Source organism: Lagopus muta, chromosome Z, assembly GCF_023343835.1.
Source record: "Lagopus muta isolate bLagMut1 chromosome Z, bLagMut1 primary, whole genome shotgun sequence".
NCBI lineage: Eukaryota > Metazoa > Chordata > Aves > Galliformes > Phasianidae > Lagopus > Lagopus muta.
This window is the reverse complement of record NC_064472.1, coordinates 1,588,668-1,601,345: the sequence shown is the minus strand read 5'-3', so window position 1 is coordinate 1,601,345 and position 12,678 is coordinate 1,588,668. Positions and strand designations below refer to the sequence as shown.

Here is a 12,678-nt window from a genome sequence, read left to right as displayed (position 1 = left end):
GCTCTGAAGAGGAAGATGCATCATACATCCCCTGCTCCGATGGGGGAGAGAAAGGATATACTGCAGAGAGGAAGTGCTCAGATAATTTTGGAATGTGAAGAAAATAAAGTTTTTTGGGGGGGTAAAAGACATGAAAGTGTTGACAACAAGTATTTCACATGAAATCTGAAATTATTTGCTCAGTGCCTTGCTCTGTAAATACAACACGATGGAAATTTGCCACTATAAACTTGTGTACTTGTTCTCCTTGGCCAACTGTTCCACAACGCTTTCTGAAATGAAACAGCAGCTCCTCATCCCTAGGTTACAGCCTGCAGAAGCAGGATCACACAAAGAACAACCAGAAAATGGCTCAACAACACAGTAACACTGGAACGGTCAGTATGTGGCCAGTGCCACAGAAAGGAAACCCAGAAATCCTATAAAGTATTTCAGAAAAGGGTACACTGAACGTTTTGGTTCTCAGCTCTCAGTGCACAACCGAGTTGTAGTCTTTTTTCTAGGCTGTCACCTCTTTACTGACACACGTGGACATCCCCATGCATGCCACTGCCCTCTGCAGGCAGAATGAAACCTCTTCCATGAGCTTCTGCTCCATCCTCCACATCAGCACAAACTCACCCCAAGCACCCTTGCAGCTGCATGCATGCCACACAGGCTTAGTTTGGAAGGGATCTTGAAGATCAACTAGATTGTCACACCCCCCCAGCCATGGGCTGGTTGCCTGACATCCAACCAGGCTGCCCAGGACCCAGCCCTATCACATGGCCTTGAATGCCTCCAGGGATGGGGCATCCACTACATTTTTGGAGATCAATAATTCCATTCTTTCTATTTTGGTTTGGAATAAAAAAGATCCTCACAACACCAGTCCAACAAGGCAAGCAGGTTCAGTAGACAGTGTACTGCTCTGAACCAAGAAATCTAAGGCCTCATCTCATGAGCAGGAAAATGGTGCTCCAATTTTCAGCAGACAAAAATTAAAAGTCATCCACACAACGTGCCATCTCATTTAAAATCAGTTATGCAGAAAGTTGTCTATTTGGCATGTCTATGTGAAAAATGTACTCACTTCATCACAACAAGAGCAACATGCAGTAAGTTTTGGGAAGACTTATCATCTCAATAATAGTGGTTGTATCAGACAAGCGAGCTTCAAGGCTAAAAGCCCTAGCAATATGTTGGGTGTTACCAGGGGCAGAACTGAACACAAAATGCAGAGCGTTACTTTGCTATTAACTAAAATCTTCAAGGACCCACGTCTTGTGTGACTATCTCAAAAAGGATTGAGTATTAAAATGTACAGGAAAGAGATGCTCAAGTGATCAGGGGATGAAGCAGCTGCTTTATGTGCAAATAACAAGGCTAGGACTGCTTTTCAGCTCACACCAGAGAAGCTTCAGGAAGAGTATGATATGGTTTCCACCAACAGAACATTTAGCTTAAGGAGGACCATTCTGGTCTAAACCAGTAGCGAATTTCTGTGGTTAATGTTCCATTAACCCATAAAACAGACACTCTGTATGCTTCAGTCTGTGTAAACCTCTTTTATGCTTCAACCATGTAAACAACAGAAAACATACACCTTTATGGTGTGCTATGTTTCCATCAGCTGTGTTGCACAGCTCTGCGAAACAACCAAGACAGGTACTCACCAATCTGTTCTCATCAAACACTTCAAAGAGGAGGCGATGATTGGTTGGGTTTACCTAGGAGAAAATCCAAATAATACTATTTTAGCTTCATTCACTCAGTTAGAACAGTATATGGACACAAGTTTATAAAATGATTAAATGAAGGCAAGCAGAACAGAACGGACAGATTTATATAAATCCTTTGCTTCAACTGACTGGGAGAACATGAACACAGAAGCCCAGACTGGACAGAACACCAGAGCTCAGACTTCTGGGTTCCATACCTGGAAAACTCAAGTGAAATGTAGGGAGCAGAAGCTTTAATTCATTTCTTTCAGAATTTAACCATCATCTCTATTTCAGCCTCTCCATCTGTCACTGTCTCTGGCCCATTTGTCACCAGTGGGTGACATACCATGATCATGTCCCTGGAGAGAACCCAATGGAAGGCAGAGAACCTACCCTGCTCATGTCTGGCATACATGTCTAATACTTCTTTATACAACTGTATCTCCTGGAAATAATTTACTTGGAAGCAAATTTAAGCAAAGAGACAGCTTTTCCAGGAAAACCTTATATGCCAGGTTACTATGTCTGCTTGTTTAATTAAGCTGGCCAGGGAGGGGTTGGGTCACCGTCCCTGGAGGTGTACAAGGAACGTGTGGATGGACATGGTTTAGTGGGGAAATATTGGTTGTAGGTGAATGATGGGACTGGATGATCTTGGAGTCTTTTCCAACCTTCATTATTCTAGGACTCTGTCATTATAAGGAAATTTGGACAAAATATTCCACAATGGACTCTGTGGGAGTGGAAGAGGAACTCTCAGTTCTGAAAAGATCAGAGAACTTTGTCACACAAGGAAAGGTGCATCACTTTAACGTTTGCAATTATTTTTAGCATTTTCCAGATGTTTTAACAGAACTTCCATGAAGTCTATCTGTAATTTAAACAACACAAATTGTGGCCGTTTTGGGTATTCTCTTTCTATGGAAAAACTAGACAGTGAGCAACACAACCTTGAAAACTATCAGTAAAAAATGATAAACATGAATAAATTTTCTTATACTTCACTTTAAAGCATTTGACTTTGTCCCTTACAGTCTGTCTCACAACACAGCATGCTGTAGACCAGGGTCTACCAGGACAGACTTACAGAGGCAGTCATTCATTCCTGAAGCTCTGGACACCAATCGGGGTGAGCATGAGCTGTCCTTACATACAATAGCAGTGCAAAACTTCCTGACACCCTTTCCTGTGCCATGGCCACCTCTGTGCTTTGTCCCAGCAACACTGGGAAAGGCATGGGACCAGAGAAGTGAACTTAGTGCCTGCAGACTGCATAGCTCAAAGGAACAGGTACAGGTCAAATTATACAAATGGTAAAAAATATTTATCTAAAGACTCTTTTAGAGATTTAGGTGTGTATTAACCAGTTGGCAAACCTTGAAATGCTACCTGGAACACATGTAAAAATGATAAGAAATCCCATCTAAACCTCAAAAAAGCACTTACTAACAACTACACTGATGGGAACTATTTAGATATTCCTGTTAGCAAGAGAGATGAACGCTAAGGCTGTAAACAGTGCTTGATGGGTCACTCATTTTTAACAATCTACAATGACTACGTCTGTTCTCAAGCAGCTGTTTAAGATTAAATTTTAAAACCAGTGAAACTTTACCTAACCTACTTCTGTGAGAGCTGCAGCTGCAGTAAAATAAATCCATTCTTCCTCAGAAAATATTTTCAGCAACTAAGTTATCACTGTTCTCATTTCTGTTATGTTGGTTTTGAGGATCACCATTTCAAATCCTCTTTTAGCACTGTCAAATATTAGAAGTGATCACTTCTTATGAAAAGTCACCTACAAACTGAAATGGTGTCACTCAGTTTTAAGTGAAGGTTACCTTCATTTTAGGAACAATTTGAAAAAGACAGAAGTTAAATAAAAGAAAAAAAAAAAAGGTGTGTCCTTGTGATTTTATTTACTTATTTACCATAATAGCTTAAATTTCATATGGGTCTTGGAAATGGTTCTGATTATCTGCTACTACATTAACATTTTAAGACCACAGGAAGCATCAGGATGAACATTATTTTCCACAAAAACATATAAACAGTGAATTAAAAAACCATACAAAATACCACGTGGTTAATTGTACGTTACAGTGATTGCAATTAAAAGTGATACTTACTCTAAAATAAAACTCTTCATTCCATTTCGGATTTAGTGTCTATAAAAGAAAATAACATATTAGGATGCTACAGTATCTGCAGGTTTGCAATTTCACAGCCATCACAACATGCATGCAAGTGACAGTTTTTTTAGAAAACACCAGGGGAAAAAAAAGCGTTTCCTAACAAAATAGCTCCAACACTGCTGTCAAATGACTTAGAACCGCTCTACTAAATAAACCAAATGTGGGAAGGGATTTGAGTCAGAAGAACTGAAAATAGATGGTAAGTATAAATGAATCATATTCACAGAATGGGACCCCCCTGCCGTGGGCTGGCTGCTCCTCAGCTCAGGGCTGCCCAGGGCCTATCCATCACCTTGGGCACCTCCAGGGATGGGGCACCCACAGCTCTGGGCAGTGTTGGGGTCTCTTAAAAAGGAGAATGAACAAAAGGGAAGGTTACTGCCTCCAAACAGACACCATACTCTTCCTAATTGCCCCCAAGCTTGAAGAGGATTATAATTTTGCTCTAATGATCCAAATAAAACCCACAGAATAAACGGTGTTCCATTTGCAACCTGAAGGGAGCTCCAGCATAAAACCATAAGCTGATAAAAAATTCAAAGTAGGAACACTGATAACTGCCATACTTCAAATCTGGATAAGTTGAAAATCAAGCACGGTCTGTCCCCAGGTTTTGTTTCCCTGCTGAAATGTTCCCTTGGTCCCTCACACAGCAGAGCTTAAGCAGAAGAGCTGCTGGGGTGTACCTGGCTCTACCCACCAGAGGTTTGTTGGAGCAGAGAAGGCAATCGGGCCGTTCATCCAGAACTCCTTAGCACGGATGCAGTGCAATTACCCAGCACACAGGGGCTCAATGTGCACCACTGCCCTGCCGCGTGTCCCACACGCACCCGTGGTCGCAGTGCTGACAGCCCACAACCTGCCTTTCCCCTTGAGTTTGGGCTGAATCTCAACCCAGCAGATACACAATTCGGAATCTGTGAATTCAAATACTGAGATTTGAAAACTGCCTCCTAGAAAATCTACAGAAATAAAGAAATCATTTAATGAAAAAAAGTCCAGCTATTAGAGGACGGGATAAGGGAGAGAGAGAAGTTTCCTGCTTTTTTGCCATAAAGAGCAAAAATGCATTCACTAAAGCAATGAAGCAATAAATAAAACAAATACAATGTTTTAAATTTGCATTCGTTCACTGCAGTTGTTCTTGGCAAGGGAAACTTCTCATCTAATCTGGCAACTAGAATTAAGAGCATTACTGCTAATCAATAACGCATTAATTCTGAGTACTGCTTAACCACAATTACCAATTTCAGGAAATAATGATGTATTAGGCAGCACAATTTTTAGTAAACAAGCAGGTGACTATTAGAAATTGCTTTCACCTTCACTAATCCAACAATTGATAGGTTGAGCCAGAAAATACAAGAGCTGGAATCACAGCCGAGGAGAAAAACATTTGTACAGAAAGCCTCCAGAAATAAATGGGTGAATAACTGCTTCATAAAGGATATTAGCAGGGAAACAACAACAAAAAGACTCACCAGCAAAGAGCTACGTCCTAAAAAGGGCAAGTATTGCAGAGATAAAGAACTGCCAGGAGTCAAGCTGAGTTAGATCTTCCACGGGATATTAGAACAAACACCAGGAGGGTTTTTCAACCATATAAATATACAGCAAAGAGATGCTACAAAGCAATGAAGTTTTAAGAGGAGATGGAGGAAATTAAGCTTCACTTTATGGTAAGGGCAGAAGAGCTAACAGGGATCTGCTCGAAAGTATCTGGTGAGACGAAGCTGATACGAAGCCTTCAAAGCTCAATGCAATCAAATTGAGGAGACCACATGGTCACCTTCAGAAGTGACGTGTGAAGTCACAGCACCAGGGACAAAAATGTTAAGCCATACCTTACAGGACTGTGAGGCCACAAATGGCAAACAGATGTCCTGCTACAACAACAGGCAAAGAGCCTTTCCAGCTTTCAATCCGAGGAAAGCTCCAAAAGAAGCAAGGCTTTGCTCAGGTGTTGCAGTTGGAGGAACTGACCGTGTGGAGGGAGGTTAAAAGTGAACAAAACACCTCAGAAATGCAACACAGCCACATCGTGCCAGATGAATCTGAACCTTTTCTCTGATAACTTTACTTTAGCAGAGTGAGGAAGCGGTGTAAGTTGAATCCTGCTTAGCACAAGAGCAGGTCCAGCATCACACAGGTGGAGGATGAAAGTGCATCCTTCTGCCTTCCTGCCAGCCCTCCTGCAGAGCTGGACAGTGCCACAGAACTCAGTCCCTACACCAAGGGAGGCAAAAGTGAGTAGAAAATTAAGGATGAGATGAAGAGCGAGATACTACCATGATAACAGAGCAGTTATGGACTCGGAGGTCACTGGCAGCGTCCTTCAGAATCACTCCTGGGAATGATTTCGCTCAATATTTTAACTCAAAATGAAGGCATGCCACAATGTTTGCTGTTGATGAAATAAACAACAGAAGCTGTGAGCTGCAAAGGAAGAGAACTGCTCACAGAGCAGACAACTCGAGGTGAAATTCAGCAGCTCAAAACAAACAACTGACGAGAAGTTTCCGCAAGATGAGTTCACGTTTCTATTAGGGAAATGACTGAGAAATGACTGCAGGCTGTAAGTGATGGTTACAAAGAATGGTGAACAAAGGCAGATGCAATCCCAGGAGCACCCTCAGCTCACCCCCACCTCTGCAGCAGCTGAGCAGTGCCCTTCTCTCCTTCCCAGGGCAGCGCTGACACCCATGAGCTCACCACTGCCCTCGGCACAACCAGCGCAGTGCTCTCACATCCTCACCACGTCTTGTGCTAATGGTGGTCTTCTAATCTGCTTTCCTATTCTCCTGCCTATCACACATCCCCAAAGCTGGTAGTTATCACCTCAGCAATGAGGTTACAATCTTATTTCCAATCTCTCATTCCAATCACTCATAACTCTCTGCACTAAGGCTTTGCAGTCATCACTTTTCAGACACGTGGGAGCCAAATACACCATCTCTTCAGGACTCATGCTTTTACACCAGCAACCCATCCAAACACCCATCCAAATAAAGGCAGCGTTATTCTAGTAAGAAAAAAAAGACATAAAAATAGATATAAGGCAATCTGCTTTGGCTATAACACCCAGAGAATAAGCACATTGCTACTGGAAGGAATCAGGAATTTATTAAAACCCTGGATGGGATCTCCATCTTTTCCTAAGAAGAAGGAAGAAAAAATTAAGTATCATCCCTGCCACAGCTCCCACTCCAGCACGTCCCTTCACAGCCTAGCTACAAAGGCTCTCTCTCCAAAGCCAAATGATCCCTGCACCTTTCTGACCATCCTGCATCTCCACTGCCACTCTAACAGTCCTATGCTTCTGAGTCACGCAATAGTTGAGGTTGGAAAGGACCTCTGGAGGTCACCCAGACCACCATCCTCACACTGAAATTCATTTCATTGAAGGGAAAGATGAAAGAAGAGAATCTCCCTCCCATCTACAGGCATCTGCCTGTTACCAATAGCTACCATACTATTTTAAGAGAACAAAAACATGCAGCAAGGACCGGACTTGCCTAAATGAGTTGTCTGCAGGGCAAAGCTGCTCCAGTACTTCTGACTTCCACCCAGTTCTCTGCAGTGCAGACGGGTGGTTCAGTGGCAGCCGGTCAGGTCTGCGCCCGTATCACTACTGCTCCAAAATCTCTGCTGAGAGCAAAGTCTGAAGACGAGAAGAAACCTCCACCTGCACCTATTTATTCATCTAACCTTTGCGGTACACAGATACAGGTGTACTGATGTCAGAGTTTCTGGTGAACACAGTTGTTTTGTAGTAAACAGTCAATCTTGCATTCCAGCAAGAACATGATGATTATTATTATATCACAGGTAAAACAGTCAGGTATTATATAGCCTGAAAGTGACCTAAGTATTTTCCATCAATATGACTCCACAAACAGAATCAATTCTGTGCCAACACGCTCCAGGAAATGGCACAACAACAGGCACAAGCTACCAAAATGAGATAAGAATATCGCAAGAAAACTTCCCACGTTTGTGTACAGAAGTGGCAATAAACCTTTCACCCCTAACGAGGAAAAAAAAGGCACAGTCCACACTGTTGCTGTATTAAGTAAATAGGTACAGCTGCTTTTCAGAAAAAAATTATGTTTCTCACAATTCTGTATGTTTAAACTTTAAACAAAACAAAGCTAGATAGGCTATGAGTAGTGAGCAAAGCATTATAAGGAAGTCTTTAAAAGGAGCATGTTTAAAAGGTATCATGAAACAATCTTGAACTGGAAGCCTGAAAACTTTCACCTTCTGACACGATGCATGTCCTGAGCCCTGTGAAAAGCTCCAACTGAGCCCTTTGTGGGATGCAGGATGTCTCAGCAGCGACTGTAAATGGCACTTCCTTGATGGAGGTGTAAAATCCAGACATTTTGCTATTTGGGTGACAAAATCTTCCTCTCTATTCTGCTTTGCAATAATAACTTAAATTGAATCACTGCCCATCCCAAGCATCTTCATAAAAATGCAAGTCACTGTTTTCCTCTTACCTTTCATAAAGGTTGTGACTTCATTCCTCTCTGCTATTATTACCAATAAACTTTATTTACAAAAAACACTTTTTAAAATTTTAGGGCATTTCTGCCTCTGCTTCATTTCAAAGGAAATGAAGAAAAAATGCATTTTCAGTACATTTCCACACTTTTCTGACCATCACCTCTCATTCGCTTATTTTAAACCCCTGTGCAAATATTTGGAAGATTGAAATTTTGGAAGAGGGCATTTAAAGAATGGTCTTTTTGTCAGAAGTCAAATAAATGATGACCAGAGCATCTTGGTTTTTTATTTCAAATGCTTTTCATGAAAACAGGACTTCGATAAAAGAAATGGGAATGATGTACATGAGAGTCGGTAAGCCAAGCTTTGGAGAATATGCAACATATTTGGTGTTGGTTTTTGTTTGTTTTTCATACAGACACATTACACATACTGAACATATGCTTGCACTTATTTTCCCATTTTGGTGTGAAGGAAAAGTGCATTGAGTTTAGATACATGTACATAACAACTTAAGTAAGAGTTGTACTATATTAAAGAAGCTTGTTCTGATATTCTTAACGTTTCCAAAGCAAAGAAATAAAGTATACACATACCTTTTTAATAGTTTTTGTCTGCACCAGGGCAAGTTCTCTGTTCTCATCTGCTACATACAAGGAAAGTTTCACGTAGGGGTCACTGCAAAAGAAGATAGCATTCAGTGGGAAAATACTTTTACAGCCAAATATACTCTCAGTCTAAACATCCCAATACAAATTTGTCCCTTAACTGAATAACTGAGCATCTTTAGTGGAAGTGTTTTTTACTGAAACGTCTCTAAGAAGTGTTTCCACACACTCTGCAGATACCTTTCACAGCTGTGCCACGGAAGGAGCTTGCCATCACCCACCCTCCATGGCCTATCACCATCACTGCACTGCATCACTGCCCCTCCAGCCCATGCTCCATAATCAGCAGGGTGACAGCAGCCACCAGGAAGGAGTGATGTGAACAGGAACCCCTCCTGCTGGTACAGACATTGGGAGCTCTCTGCCTACAGTTCTGAGAGTCTGTAACATTAATTTTGGGACAGTATTAATAAAAAATAATCAGCAACTGAGTGTTCATTATACTGGCTGCTTAACTTACTTGCAAAATAAAATTATATGGTAGGATGAAAACAATGCAAGCAATAGACGAGGTGTCACGATGGATTGATTATCGTGTCTGTTCATGCACATAAGTGCATCTACTTACCCTGCAATTAAATTAATCATCAAGCACCAAGGTCTGAGAGAAAACAAAGCATCACAGTGATTACCAAGAAATGCTAATGCTACTCTGAATTCTTAACCTACTGTGCTGCCTATATTTACTGGCAAAACTGCATACTGCACAGAGCAATACGAAGCAGGCATTCATCATAGCAAATCATATGCTTTCCAGCTTTTAGAGATCAGGGCTAACAGCATCCAGCCAAACACCCAACTCCTACTGCTGGAAACCCAGCAGCAACTATTGGGTTTGTATGTTCCAGACTGTGCTGTCACTGAACTGTAGATGGGGAGTGATGCAAGAAAAGCATCATGGCCATTAACAGCTCATAAACGCATTCTCATCTTGATCTCCAGTAACAAAACTGGAGAAGTAAACATATTCACCCCATAAGCTCCAGGTTACTCTCGTCCTTCAGTGCTGAAGAGTAAGAAAACCATCAGAAGAGCACTGTGAACACCCTCTGGAGGAACATCTGGTGAAAACCATGACATCTTTTCTTTGGGAAAAAGTCATCTACAGATTGTGAATAAAAGAAAGGTCTCCCAAAATAAAAACAAGGCATGGACTGTGTGTGGGAAAAAGAACAGAACTCTTCTTCCTATGTTATCTTCATTATTATCATAAAGCTCAAAACAAAACCATCTTTAATGATGAAATTCTTCATTACTGCTCCTAGGAACAAAAGAGGACTTCAGAAGAGTACTGGATGGATTGGAGAGGCAATGCTCATAAGGAATGCAGCTCTAGTGGAACAAAGAGCCAGCACTCTCTGCAGTCATAGCCATGGGAATTTCAGTCCTCTAAGTGGAAAACTTCACCTTCTGTGAAAGATTTTTCAGTGATTAAAGTGCAAATGTCCTTCTGGAGAGAGGAAGCTGTTTTTCTGATGACACACGGAGTATCCTGTAGAAGTCATCAGTCAATGTCACACAGACACTGCATATATATTCTGCTGTATTGTGTATAGGCAGAGGTCTGGGTGCCTCTGCACAAACAAATCCATTTCCCCACTTCTAAGAAAAAATACACATTTTTGCTGTGGTGAAGTCACCGGAATTATACCTAAAATTACTATGTAAAAAACACAGTCAGTAGCAACTTGTCCAACCCTAAGGTTTCCCAACTATGTGTTTTAATGCAGACTGTGAAACCTTCGGTGCAACTACTGCTTCCACACGCAGATGCACATTTTCTCATTACTGTGAAATGACTGCCATTAAATTGAAACATATTCACTGAGCAGGAAAAAAAACAGAACCAGTGCAGAAAGTAATACGCTGAAACTGGTCTTCAGGAAGATACATTTCCCATTTCCCAAATTCATGGCAGCTGCAGCCAACCCCTCTCCCACCTGCAGACCCTTTCCAGCACAGAACAGCTGCCCACAGGAATGGGATCAGGCTGAGGAGCCCAGGCATATCTTTAAAGTGACTTTATCTGCCCAAAAGGAGGACAGCCAACTATGTAAAACTCTAAGTGCCTTTGTCACAGGACTAGTCTCAGGTGCATGGACCCCTAAGGAAGGGTATCTAGGCTGTTCACACAGCACTTTCAAAACAAGGCTGAGGACAGTTCCACATACATCCATCGCCAATCTGCTCTCTGACCAGGAATTTCATTTTGCAGTGGGACAGCACTGAAGATGAAGCAGAGCACTTGACAGTAAGCCACTGTGGCACACACACCAGCAGACCTCATGTTCTCAGTATGGTTTATTATTATATCGTTTGAACGACTACTAGAAACTGTTTCAGGCTCTATGGAAGCATCTGACCCTACAGATTAGTGGCTCTCAGTGTGCAGTACCTAAAGCAAGAAGAGGCAATAGTTTTATCTAAATTCATATTGTTAAATTATTTATCTAAGTAGACCAGCGGTATTTTTGGTGACTGTTTAAAACCACAGTCCACTGATCACCACTGATACATAGACCTGACAGCAGAATGCTGCGTGGCTCCCAGGCGGATCTGTAAAACCATTTCTGCAATGGAGGACGTGCTGAGTGAGGCTGGCAGCAGACTGATGGGACAATGTGCATTTCAGGAGATAGAGCTGCGAGCACCATTATGGCTGGGCAGCTCTAGTCCCCTCTGCCTTGCTCCTTGTGTTGCATGCCATTTGTCAGACGAGTTCTGGTGTTTGGAAAATATTGCTGGTAATGGTGGGGAGGCGGGAGGGGTAGTATTGTAGATACACTAGAGCACTGTAAAAGAATACGCTTACAATTGAGACCTTGTTTACCATAAACTGAAAAACAAGACATAGATCAAACAGATTCAACCAAAACAGAATCAACCCCAAAACTAACATGGTGTACCCAGCTTTTTCCCAACTAAACTCACTTTGCTTTACAATTTGAGATTATCCATCAGGTCTGGATGGCAGATGTGCTGAACAGTGCACTTTCAGAAGACAAGAACATGTACGAGTCATGGCTGAAGACAATGTGTGTCAGTTACACCCCACTGCACAAAGCAGTGCACTATCTGGTCTCTCGCTTTGAGCTGAGCAGTTTTCCCTGTGACGTTCTACCAGGTGCATTTTATGCACCAGTGGGCAGCATGGACAGAAAGAAACTCACAGTGTTGTCAGGTAGCTCCCATGACCCGAATTAAGCCAGCTCAAGCAGCTGAATGCACAACCAAAACACAGCAGTTATTTCCCAAACATCCATACTTCTCCACAGGGGCCTGGTAATGCTTTTTGGCAAAAGAACTCTCAACAAAACACTGAGATACACCTGTGTACGTTATGGTCCTATGGTTATAGCCAAGCACATGTGTTACCACTTGCTGATCCCAGAGTCCGTTATTAAAAAAAAACCACACACACAAGTGGGCTGTTCCTGTTCCCCTCAACCAACATCTGAAGATCTCTGCACTTGGTGTATTGCAGCAGAAGCTGAAATTAACAAAGCTCTTGCCCCAGTTGTAAGCTTGCATGTCACACCACGTACACGACTCATTAGCTTAGATTGTCTTCCATGCAGAAAACGCTAAAATGTGAAAACTGGA

At 42.0% G+C, this 12,678-nt stretch overlaps 1 protein-coding gene across 4 annotated transcripts in view; it reads right to left on the bottom strand.

The window, feature by feature from the left end:
• The window catches only part of NEDD4L (NEDD4 like E3 ubiquitin protein ligase), a 138,044-nt gene that overhangs the window by 63,918 nt on the left and 61,448 nt on the right, over positions 1 to 12,678 (bottom strand). For all 4 annotated transcript variants that reach the window (XM_048931575.1, XM_048931577.1, XM_048931574.1 and 1 more), the window contains 3 exons: positions 9,004 to 9,085; positions 3,833 to 3,871; positions 1,656 to 1,709 (listed from right to left, as the gene is read on the bottom strand). In XM_048931575.1, the coding sequence (XP_048787532.1) occupies positions 1,656 to 1,709; positions 3,833 to 3,871; positions 9,004 to 9,085 (175 nt within the window). The remainder of the gene's footprint in view (positions 1 to 1,655; positions 1,710 to 3,832; positions 3,872 to 9,003; positions 9,086 to 12,678) is intronic.